This window comes from Aegilops tauschii, chromosome 5 (assembly GCF_002575655.3).
Source record: "Aegilops tauschii subsp. strangulata cultivar AL8/78 chromosome 5, Aet v6.0, whole genome shotgun sequence".
NCBI classification, from domain to species: domain Eukaryota; kingdom Viridiplantae; phylum Streptophyta; class Magnoliopsida; order Poales; family Poaceae; genus Aegilops; species Aegilops tauschii.
Genome location: NC_053039.3, coordinates 93,073,841 through 93,086,459, shown reverse-complemented (window position 1 = coordinate 93,086,459; position 12,619 = coordinate 93,073,841). Strand labels below are relative to the sequence as shown.

Below are 12,619 nucleotides of genomic sequence, written 5' to 3'. Positions count from 1 at the left end.
TACAAACTTTGGGGGAACTAAATTTGTCCTCAAACTTTCAAAGGACTCCGGATCGTGTATACAACATCATGTAACTAAGCCAAGCTAGTGGCTCATGGATCTACCCCAACTTCGTTTTAGGGTCAAGAAGCCCAACTTAGAAGGTCCTTATGAAGACGTCCTAGACCAGCAAACAAAACGAATGGGGGTCCCTATACGACGCTCTGTGCGTCAAAATGTCGGGATGACACACAGATCGCTACATGGGGTCAGCCCATGCTGTCGCTAAATGGTTTCTAGCGAATTTTATCTGGTCTTTTGGTTTCACCGGTTTTCGCGTGGGTCTTTCATAAAAATAGAAACATTTACTTATTTTTAAATACTGCACATATTTTAATTTTGTGAATATTTTTTGAAAAAACTAGACCATTTATTTTAAAATGTGAAGATTTTTACAATTTCATGTGTATTTTTAAAAACTTGTGAACCTTTTTTCTAAAAATTAAAAACGAAAAAATAAAAAAAGACCGAACAAAGCAAACCACAATGAAAACCCAGATCAGTATGAAACTCAAGACAAAATAAATCGGAGCGGAAAAAGCTACCAAGACAATGAAAAAGCCACTATCGAAAACCCGGAAAAGTAGGGATTCACATGCCTCCTATCATGCTAGGCCCATGACGTTGCGCCATGTGTGTTTGCTCATTGTTTAACGCAACCAGAGTTAAGTAGGGATTCACATGCCAAATATCCGGACCGGAGAATAGTAATTGCGAGCCCGCCATATTGACGGGACAAATGCAGGAGGTCCAGTGTGGCCCCATACGAGTACTGCCGCAGCTAGTAGCCTTCAAGCATACCTTCCCTCTTTTTCAAATTTCCCTATTTGACGCTCATTTTACCAAATGATGGGATGGCGCACAAGACGAGTTGTTCCATGGGCTAGGACAATGTCTATCGACTCCAACCGATTTTCTTTCACTCGCTTTTTTTTGGATGCTCCTTTTCTTTTAGTTTTGAACAATTTCCTTCGGACTTTTTAGTTTTACTAGGACAATGTCCATGCGTTGCACCAGGATATAAACATTATAGTATGTTAGCTTGTGATTTACCTGCCCATATTAATGCGATGATGTAAAAAATGCTTATCAAATCATTCTTGTTGGGAATCGTAGCATAATTTTAAAATTTTCCTACGCTCACCAAGATGCATCTATGGAGTATACTTGCAACGAGGGGAAAGGAGTGCATCTACATACCCTTGTAGATCGCGAGCGGAAGCGTTCCAATGAACGTGGATGACGGAGTCGTACTCGCCGTGATCCAAATCACCGATAGAGCTCATTATGATGATGCATTACCGAGTGGGCCCAGAGATACCTCTCCGTCACACGGAGTGACAAATCCCAGTCTCGATCCGTGCCAACCCAACAGACACTTTCGGAGATACCCGTAGTGCACCTTTATAGTCACCCAGTTACGTTGTGACGTTTGGCACACCCAAAGCACTCCTACGGTATCCGGGAGTTGCACGATCTCATGGTCTAAGGAAAAGATACTTGACATTGGAAAAGCTCTAGCAAACGAAACTACACGATCTTTTATGCTATGCTTAGGATTAGGTCTTGTCCATCACATCATTCTCCTAATGATGTGATCCCGTTATCAATGACATCCAATGTCCATAGTCAGGAAACCATGACTATCTGTTGATCAACGAGCTAGTCTACTAGAGGCTTACTAGGGACACGTTGTGGTCTATGTATTCACACATGTATTACGATTTCCGGACAATACAATTATAGCGTGAACAATAGACAATTACCATGAACAAAGAAATATAATAATAACCATTTATTATTGCCTCTAGGGCATATTTCCAACAATTCTGTGGTTTACCTTATATTTTCATGAGAAGTTTGGTAAGTCAATTAAAGTGGAATTAGTTCAGAAGATAAGTAAACTAAGGTGATTAATTATCATACGAGAAAGATTAGACGAAGCGATGGTGGGAAGAAAAGTGAAACATGGAACCTTAGATTCTTTGTAAATAGAATATAGATTTATAGATTTAGATATAGAGATTCCAACTTTTCCTTCCATTGTAATTTTTATCAGGTTTTCATTCCCCTTTTGGTATTTGGTTTATCTTCCTTTTTTTATATCAGTTTTTTTACCTTTATCAATATCAAGAAGAATTTAAAAATTAGTTAACTTTTTCACAATTCGTGAAAATTTTAAAATACACAATGATTTAAAAAATATTATTCTTAAAAAATCTTTGAAGGTTTTTTAGAATAAATGGCCAATTTTAAAATTCAAGAATAATTTTAAATTCTTGAATATGTTTTAAAAAGTAAAGGTATTTTGAATTTTTTTCAACATTTTTTAAAGTTATAGATTTTTTTTATAATTACTGAACGTTTTAAAAGTTTGTAAACATTTTTTAAAGTTTCACAAACATTTTGTAAATTCCTTAAAAAATTAAAATAATGATATTTTAAAATCAATCGAAAATAAATCCAGCAGCCCTTTTTTTTGGAAAACCGGCTGGAAAACTCCAAAGTGGAGCGCTGCACCCAACTCTAAAGTGGGCCGTCCCAGAGAGCGAGTGGCAACCATAGTGCGTCAAATAGGACCTTCTCCTAGATTCTTCGATCACCACTACTCTTACGCCTACCCCTAAAAAAACCACTACTCTTACGCCTAAAAAAACACTAGTCTTCAAAGCCAAACAAGCAAAGAGAAAATGGTTACAGCATAAACACTCTTTTTTTTGTATCCCCCTAAAAGAACACTCTATTAAGAGAGTACATGACGGACGCACACACCATATACGTGCGCGTCTTCTGCTACAAACCTACCCGTGACAAGAGTTATGTGCTCAAGCTAGGCAGCTAGAGAGATTTTTTTTGTTGGGTTTTCTTTTATAGCTTACCACATATGCCAGCTGACAGGCAGCTAGAGAGATGAGATGTCGAAGGGTGAGACCAAAATGTTTGGAATCCTCTAGCTGGTGAGAATTTGTGCCTCTCACTTTGGTTGGTCGCAGAGAACGCTATCGCCAGAGAGTTAGAGAGAATATGGTCCACTCTTCAGTTCTACACCCGTTTACTGATGCAGACACCGGCAGGTTCTCTTCTCTCTAAAGCTGACAGGAGGTGGCCCTGTTAATCTTTGCTTTGGATGATGTTTATCATCAAGGCACGCAACATCAGTGAAGCGCAGGGCACTGATCCTTCCACCTGACCGTGCTGTTCCACGATTCTGATGGCTACAAAAGAGGCTGTGTACATTCCGATCTTTTCGTATTTATTTTGTTCATCATCACCCTCCACTATTTTAGCAGTATGACAGTTTCAGGAATAAATCCCCACCAGGCATCAAAGGCTATTTTTTTTTAAATAATATATTTTTTTAATTAATTTTCATAAATATTACGCTGGATAAAAAAATTTCAAAAATAATACACCGTCGGCCCGCTGCAGGCCGACTGGGCCTAGTCGGCCCACAGCAGGCCGATTGGATCCAGTCGCCCTACAGCTGGCCGACTGGCCCCTGTCGGCCCACTGTGGGCTGATTGGGTCCTGTCGGCCAGCTGTAGGCCGACTGGAGCTAATTAGCTCGCTGTGGGCTAATTGTTTTTGCAAAAAAAGTAGGCATAAAAAATATATGTTTAAAAAATATTAATTATGTAATTAAAAAATGTTAAACGTGTATAAAAAATGTTCCTGATGTATATAAAAAATGTACAATATATATGCAAAAAAGTAGATATAAAAAATATGTTTTAAAAAGTGTTAAGCATGTATTTGAAAATTGTTAAATGTGTGTATAAAAAATTTCCTTATTTATACAAAAAATATAGAATGTGTATGAAAAAAAGTTGACACCAAAAAAATATGTTTGAAAAAAAATGTTAATCATGTATTTGAAAAAATGTTCCTTATCTATACAAAAAATATAGAATATGTATGAAAAAAGTTGACACCAAAAAAATATGTTTGAAAAAAATGTTAATCATGTATTTGGAAAAATGTTCAACGAGTACACAAAAATGTTTCATGTATTGGAATGAAAGGTTAAACGTGTATAAAAAAATGTTCCAGCTCCGGATCCGGTATGGGAGCATCACGGACCTAAGTATGATTGATTGCTCTTTTTGTATGGAACTGGAACATTTTTTTCAAACATATTTTTTTGGTGTCAGCTTTTTTTCATACACATTCTATATTTTTAATAGATAAGAAACATTTTTTATACACACATTTAACAATTTTTAATCATGTATTTGAAAAAATGTCAACTTTTCAAACATATTTTTTTGGTGTCAACTTTTTTTCATACACATTCTATTTTTTTTTATAAATAAGGAACATTTTTTATACACACATTTAACAACTTTAAATACATGTTTAACACTTTTTAAAACATATTTTTTATGTCAACTTTTTTGCATATATACTGTACATTTTTTGTATACATCAGGAACATTTTTTATACATGTTTAACATTTTTTAATTACATAATTAACATTTTTTAAACATATTTTTTTATGCCTACTTTTTTTGCAAAAACAATTAGCCCACAGCGAGCTAATTAGCTCCAGTCGGCCCACAGTGGGCCGACAGGACCCAATCAGCCCACAGTGGGCCGACAGGGGCCAGTCGGCCAGCTGTAGGCCGACTGGAGTCCAATCGGCCTGCTGTGGGCCGACTAGGCCCAGTCGGCCTGAAGCGGGCCGACGGTGTATTATTTTTGAAAAAAATTTACCCATCATAATATTTATAAAAATTAATTAAAAAATATATTATTTAAAAAAATTTAGCGCATCAAAGTATCTATTCTTATTTTCGCACAGCAAAGGCTTCCAATATCTTTATATTAACAACAAGAAAATTATATTGTAGTTTTAAGGACACTATAGTACATTCCCAGCACCGAAGTATCCGTACCAATAACATATCATCGAGACAATCGTACAAACAATAGTCAGAATTGGGTCATCACATTCGCTGTCCAGATAGAAATGTTTTCATGTACAGATGAAGGATAAGATTACACTGCTTTCTTCCGCTTCTACTCTTCTCTTTCTCTATGCCTTTAGTCCGCCGACAAATAAAGAATTAGACAAAAGGAATGAACGCGAAGCTGTTTAGCAGCATCACCAATTCACTGCCCTGTAAATTTCCCTCCTTCCGTACGAGTCAAAGAGCTACAACCAAATTCAACAGCGGTTCGGGTCTATTTCAACAACTCAAATGTCACTGTACACTGTGGATCCCCGGTCTCTGTTCTCGGAAGAGAAGCCTTCTATAGGTTCAGAGGTTATGGTTGTGTAATAAGAGAGCAAAATTTTGTTACAGCTGTCATGACAACCTCTTGCGTATCGCCACGATCATCTGGTTGGAGATTTCGGTGCCCCGCAGAATGAGGTACAATATGAATGAGGCGTAGGCAAGTACTGCCACGCAGAGAAGCGAGCCGTACAATGGACCTCGTATTTCAGACGAGAAGAAATCCAACAAGAGATAGCCGTTGATTGTGATCAATAATGCAGCCACTGTCCAGGTTACAGCCTGCATGGAAATGCCCAAACATTGTGAGAACGTCATCATCTTGAACATTGCGAAATTTAAACAAAGGGGCTAGACAAAATACTATCAGGTGATCACATTATAAGCTTGTGCAAATGTTGATTTAGTATATATATTTGTCTAATACAAGTCCTACAAAAACAGATAAACACTGGAGAAAAAATATTGCTCATTTAGCTAAACATATGACTTATGAATGTAGCGACGAAGCTTTTGTTGAAGAATGCACCTATAACTGAATTGTGAAGCAAAATCTAGAATCGTGAACCAAAAAATATCACAGCTAGCCTCTACAATTTGTCAATTTCCATAAGGGAACACTGGTTACACTACTGCAATTATTTGCAAACGAATGTGCCAGCATTTTTAACCTAGACACAGACTTGCACATGAATAATATTAAACATAAATCCCTCCAGAGAATATGGTGTGACTAGGGGTAAATGCTTTTCACACAGAACATCTGAGCATGCAAAAAAGTAAAGGGTGCACAATCATGAAGAAAAAAACAGGAGAAGGATTAGATCTGGGGTTAAGGACGACTTACTTGCATTTTACGACCAATTCTGAAAACTCCCATGACTTGCTCCTTGGATACCAAGGTTATCAGAGGAATCAGTGCAAAAGGAATCTGAATTGATTGAAGCACATTGAGCCACTCATTTAGAACATCAAGTGCGTCAGATGAATCGAAGAACAGAGCCACAATTATAGTCGGCACAATTGCGAAGCTTCTGGTGATCAGCGCCCTGAGCCATTTCTTTAACCTCAAATTTAGGAACCCACCCATTATAAACTGTCCAGCATAAGTTCCTGTTATTGTGCTACTCTGCCCGGCTGCTAATAGCCCAATCCCCCAAATGTAGAGGATAGGTAAAAAGCCCCCACCAAACTTCTCTTGTAGATATTGCCCAGCGTTTTCGAGGCCGATACTGCCAGCTTCTTTACTACCATAGAATCCTTTAGCGAAAACAGTTGTGACAAACAGATTTATCATGAAGGATATAGCCAATGCAACCGTTGACTCTATTGAGTAGTATCTCAATGCTTCACGGACTTGGTACTCCTTTTTTGGGTCTATTTTCCTCGATTGCACAAGCGCTGAATGGAGGAACACATTGTGTGGCATAATAACACAGCCAACAACCCCAACTGCTTGTCTTATTGTCTTAGAGCTCAGTTTTGGAACCAAAATACCTGTTGGTAAATTAGGCATCATCAATGGATAGGATTGTATGGGACAAGTCAAAGCATCAAAGGCTAATCTGTGAGATCCTTACCGATTAGCAGGTCCTTCCCATTGGGCTTGGTATCAGTGAACATCCATGCGAAGGACACTGCCATCGTTGCAATCAAAACTGCAAATACAGCTTCCAGTTTCCTCACACCATAGTTCTCAAGAGAAAGAAAAATGAAACTGGCAAAAGGCAATACCAAGGTAAGTTGATGATTCGAACAATATAGCTGCATAGCTTTCTGTTCTTTGATTGTACAAATAGATGCACTAAAGACAGGTAACAAAACATGTAAAGTGCAGTGATATTAACCCCATCCAGGCCCAAAGCGAAGGTATAAATTCAGATGGACCATAACAGTTCTAATATTATAAACAAATGAATAGTTCTGAATTGTGAGTTTGCAACTATTTGGACAAAAAGTGCATGTCAGTATTGATACGCAATTCAAGGACCATCCGTAGAACTCTGGAATGATATGCAAATAAAAACTAATTTCACAGAATCCAACTCCTGTCAAAAGCATTAAATTAACATAAAGAATGGCAGGAATTTTAAGCGGTGGTTAAGAAGCATACGTTCGGATACAAGGTTCCTAACATCTAGCTTTTGTGAAATAAAATAATCTATGCACATGTCAGCAGCATTAATTCATCATGCAAAAGCCAATATAGACCTTCGCTTTACAATCAAAAGTCAAGAAAATTCATACGGTACACTCATGCCACAATATCTCAGGAGGAGAAAAGCGCAACACAATGCCTAGGGAACAAAATCTAACAAGGAGATCACAAATAAAGTTTGTAGGAATCATCACCATTAAGTAGCCAGTATTCAGGAAATTTGATTACTACTTGGTTCAATGTTTACCCATACCAGCCACACCTAACCACCAATGGGAGTTTAAGTTTTAAATGAAACCGAGTGCTAATCAATCGCATAACAAACTTTTCTGATCTTTTCACTGTAACGTTTCAGAAAATTCTAGTCTCTGTAGTTGCTATGTAGAAAACAAATTAAAATTCAAACTTGAACCTTCTAATTAATATTTTGTGGGTTCTTGTCAAGGTAAATGTCTACAACCCTCATATCTCATAGGGCAGAATGAATTAAAAGCGAGCCAAATGTACATCATCACTTGTCACATCACTGGTAGTACAACCTCAACAAAAAAGATCAAGCATTCCTTTAGCTGAGAATTAAAGCAAGCGTGCATAATGATTTACAATCAAATCTGCACCAAACCAACACCTAACCATGCTGGGTCCTCAAACTAATGTGACACTACTATAAGCAGTAACAGTAAGCAAATAACTAACTGAGATCTAACACTAAAACCTCACCCAAATGTCACTAGCAACGACTGGGACAAAAATCACTTTTCCGGTTTCTCATCTTTTGGAAAAATCCCTAATGCCGATTAGACAAAAAGTAACTTATTTTGGAACTATTCTGTGTTTCAGCACCCTGTCTACTATCAAATTACCCCCATTGCAAATAAAAAACTAAACAGCCAATGAGAGAGAGTCCAAACTCACCAATCCAAGGCGGTGATGACAACGCCGGCCCAGAGCGGCAGATACCCATTGCTAAGGATCTTGATGGCGATCGCGCTGCCAATGACCTCCTGGATGTCAGCGCCGACCATGGCGACCTCGGCCATGAGCCAGAGCGCGCGGCGTGCCCAGTCAGGGTACTCGTCGCGGCATAGCTCGGCGAGATGCCGGCCGGTGGCGACCCCGAGGCGCGCGGCCAGGAGCTGCACGAGGAGTCCCATGGCGGTGGCCCACATGAGCAGCCACAGCAGCGTGTCCCCGGCCGCGGCACCGGCCTGGAGGTCCCCCTCGAGGTTGCCCGGGTCCAAGAACGCGATGCTCATCAGGAAGCCGGGCCCCGTGAAGAGCCAGAGCTTCCGCCACGAGAAGGGCGGCGACCCCGAGGACGAGGCGAGCTGCGCCTCCAGGTCGGCGTCCGCGTCTGGGTCGTCCGAGATGGAGACGAGGACCTTCTCGGACGCCTCGAACGCGCGCTCCTCGAGGTCCTCCTCCTCCTCGCCGCCGCTGCTGGTGCCGGCGTCGCCGTGGTCGCCCCCGGGCGCCGAGGCGGGGAGGAGGGCGCGCGCCTCATCGTCGGCTCGGGCCGCGCCGGCGTCTCCCGCGGCGCCGGGGACGGCGTGGGCGGACATCGAGATGCGTTTCTGTGCGAGTTTACGCCGCGACGGTGAGGTGCGTGCGGCGATTTCGCGGGGCACGTGGTCGGCACGTGCCAGGCTCCCCAACCGGATGCTTCGTGACTCCACTATCTCGACCCTTTTTGGACCCTTTTATAGTAGTACGCTTGTTAATCCTTCTCGGATCGATAGTGCAGCCTGCTAGTCCTACTCTTGGCCATCAGGCGATTTCTATTGGTTGTCCCCGAAATTTCGAACACAAGTATATAAGATATTATAAATGATAGTCTTTGCAATGCATTTTATTATGCTATTCACATGTCTCAAACAAATTTTTGGAGCATGATCCATGTGACTCTTGTATGACAATTTGGTGTAAAAATATATCTACCGGTTTTAGTAAGGGAACTGCTACGCGGCGGGCCAGGGTTTGGGCCGGTGGCCTCACTTCATCGTGTGATACAAAATCTTTTGACTGTGCGATTTAGCCGCTCACCTGCCCCCCCCCCCCCCCTTCTTTTTTTCTTTTTTTCTATCACATCTTCCTTTTCCTTAAATCAGCAAGCGCCCCCTTCCCACCACGCGCAGCAGGCACCCTGCCCCACGCCAGCCCTTGGTGCTCTTGCTTGCGGTGGTGAGCAGCTCGCTATACTAGCGATTGTGGGCGCTCCATGCTCGCAAGTTCTCCTCGTAGCTCAAGCTTGCGGCGGTTGAAGCTTTTTTCGTAGCTGGTTGAAGGATTTTGCGCCACATGTCATAGCTTCCCATGAATGTCGGTCACAACGTTTCCCCGATTTCCATGAATGATGGCTCCGGTCATCATCATGAATGGTTGTAGCAATTGTCGTTGCCGGTAGTAACAAGTGTCAAAGACGGTTGCGACAAAATTGTCGGGGGCGGCTTCGCAGGTCGCATCATTCACCATGAATGGTTGTAGCACCTGCCGTTGCCAATCATAGCAAAATCTACAACAAATCATTGTCAGCGTCATCGCAGATCGCAACATCGCCATGAATGGTTGTAGAATTGTCATCGCTGGTTGTAGCAAGCGTCGACGTTGGTTGCAACACTAGGTTCGTCGGGATGTAGCTCCGGCCGGTGAAGGAGCTTTCGGTGCCGCAGGTTGTAGCATCGACGGAGAGACAGGCATCACGGTTTTGCAGCTCGCGCTCTTGCCGGCCACATCATGGGTCGTCATGGGACGTAGATTTGTGGGGCATGGAGCTCGGGGTGGCGGCATGGCCGTGTCGTGGCGACCTACGTGAGCTCGCAGGTCATGGCCCCATCCCAATAGCCGATTGGTCGTGTCGCAGCGAATGAGCCACGATGTGTGAGCTTACTGCATGAGGGAAGGAGGAGAGCTGGTGGGGACTAGGGCGCCGACGACACAAAGGAAGGTGAGAGAGAGATTGGAAGGATGGCCTTGGTTTTATCGGGAGTAAGAAGAGATTTCATGCACGAGCGTCGCTCCCTAGCGGGGATAAGGTCATGAGGATAGAAGGATCTGTGTGGGACCTCATGGCCGTGTGGTGAAAGCGCAAGTGGCTGGTCTAGCCCGTCGCACGGCCACAAACATTAACCCTTAATAAAATAGAAATGAAAGCATATGCAAGTGGTTGATATCTACGGATATGCACACACAAATTTTGATCAAGACCGCAAACTAAATACAAGTCGCCAACTGGTACTCTAAAACAAACAAGTCACATAGTAGGCTCGTTGTAGAATGATATAATAAATGCTACAATAAACATTACCAAAAACCGAACGTTTTTCTATAACTTGGTCAAACTTGGGAAAATTATAAGATCTTAGTAAAAAAATGTGTCTCCGGCTGGACCAGTGAAGGAGCTGGGAGGCAGCCCCCCTCCCCCGGCCATGGCCTGGGGTGCGACGCCCTCGCACAGGCTATAGTTTGCACTATAGCTATTGTAGGTCAATGTCGCACTGGAACAGCAGGCCCGAAGCCTAGTGCTAGCCTGGTTCAGCCCCTAGCCAGGGCGACAGGGGAGGCTCCTTAACCTACTACGTTGTTGGCCCTTCCTCCTCGGCGTTCCTTCCTATTACCGTCGTTGCTAGCTGCTATTGCGGCAACGACGAGACTTGCTCCCATGCTCCTCCTGTGGTGGTGGGCTTCCCCAATGGTGCGGTCCCCTTATCTGGCAGCGCGACATCTTGGAGGTGGGGCGAGCAAACGAGCTCTCTACTTGAAGGTTGTGGCCTACGCCCCGCGACGTGAAGATGCTGGTGTGATGGGTTTAGTGCGGTTGGAGCTGGGTGACACATCTTCGACGTATGTATAATTTTTTATTGTTTTATTGAAGCAAATATGCCCTAGAGGCAATAATAAAGTTGTTATTTATATTTTCTTATATCATGATAAATGTTTATTATTCATGCTAGAATTGTATTAACCGGAAACTTAGTACATGTGTGAATACATAGACAAACAGAGTGTCCCTGGTATGCTTCTACTTGACTAGCTTGTTAATCAAAGATGGTTAAGTTTTCTAGCCATGGACATGTGTTGTCATTTGATGAACGGGATCACATCATTAGAGAATGATGTGATGGACAAGACCCATCGGTTAGCTTAGCATAATGATCGTTTAGTTTTATTGCTATTGCTTTCTTCATGACTTATACATGTCCCTCTGACTATGAGATTATGCAACTCCCGAATACCGGAGGAACACCTTGTGTGCTATCAAACGTCACAATGTAACTGGGTGATTATAAAGATGCTCTACAGGTGTCTCTGAAGGTGTTTGTTGGGTTGGAATAGATCAAGAATAGGATTTGTCACTCCGTGTTTCAGAGAGGTATCTCTAGGCCCTCTCGGTAATGCACATCACTATAAGCCTTGCAAGCAATGTGACTAATGAGTTAGTTACAGGATGATGCATTACGGAACGAGTAAAGAGACTTGCCGGTAATGAGATTGAACTAGGTATGAGGATACCAACGATCGAATCTCGGGCAAGTAACATACCGATGACAAAGGGAACAACGTATGTTGTTATGCGGTTTGACCGATAAAGATCTTCGTAGAATATGTAGGAGCCAATATGAGCATCCAGGTTCCGCTATTTTTTATTGACCGGAGATGTGTCTCGGTCATGTCTACATAGTTCTCGAACCCGTAGGGTCCGCACGCTTAACGTTCGATGATGATATGTATTATGAGTTATGTGATTTGATGACCGAAGTTTGTTTGGAGTCCTGGATGAGATCACGGACATGACGAGGAGTCTCGAAATGGTCGAGACATAAAGAATGATATATTGGACGATGTTATTCGGACACCGGATGAGTTCCGGGAGGTACCGGGTAATTATCGGAGTGTCGGAAGGGTTACCGGACCCCCCGGGGAACTAATGGGCCTTCATGGGCCTTAGTGGAGAGAGAGAAGGGCCGCAAGGGGCTGGCCGTGCCCCCTGGCAGTCCAAATTGGACTAGGGGAAGGGGGCGGCGCCCCCTTTCCTCCCGTCTCCCTCTCCCTTCCTTCTTCCCCCTTCCACCAAGTGGAATCCTACTAGGACTTGGAGTCCTAGTAGGACTCCTCTCTCTGGCGCGCCCTACAGGGGCTGGCCGGCCTCCCCCTCTCCTCCTTTATATACGGAGGCAGGGGCACCCT

At 42.7% G+C, this 12,619-nt stretch overlaps 1 protein-coding gene across 1 annotated transcript; it reads right to left on the bottom strand.

The window, feature by feature from the left end:
* Positions 1–4,969: 4,969 nt before the first annotated feature.
* LOC109752301 (metal transporter Nramp6) lies at positions 4,970–9,107 on the bottom strand. The gene is made up of 4 exons (XM_020311197.4): positions 8,351–9,107; positions 6,858–6,994; positions 6,125–6,774; positions 4,970–5,559 (listed from the first exon to the last, which is right to left on the bottom strand). Exons 1-4 carry the CDS (start codon positions 8,995–8,997, stop codon positions 5,350–5,352), a joined length of 1,644 nt encoding a protein of 547 aa, XP_020166786.1. The 5' UTR covers positions 8,998–9,107; the 3' UTR covers positions 4,970–5,349.
* Between the last annotated feature and the right edge of the window lie 3,512 nt (positions 9,108–12,619).

Excerpts from the sequence above, each read along its gene's own strand:
- LOC109752301 (XM_020311197.4), bottom strand. The coding sequence starts at position 8,997 with ATGTCCGCCCACGCCGTCCCCGGCGCCGCGGGAGACGCCGGCGCGGCC. Across the intron at positions 6,995-8,350 it reads GTCATCACCGCCTTGGATTG|TTTCATTTTTCTTTCTCTTG; the intron begins GTGAGTTTGGAC and ends GCCTTTTGCCAG. Across the intron at positions 5,560-6,124 it reads GAATTGGTCGTAAAATGCAA|GCTGTAACCTGGACAGTGGC; the intron begins GTAAGTCGTCCT and ends ATTTCCATGCAG.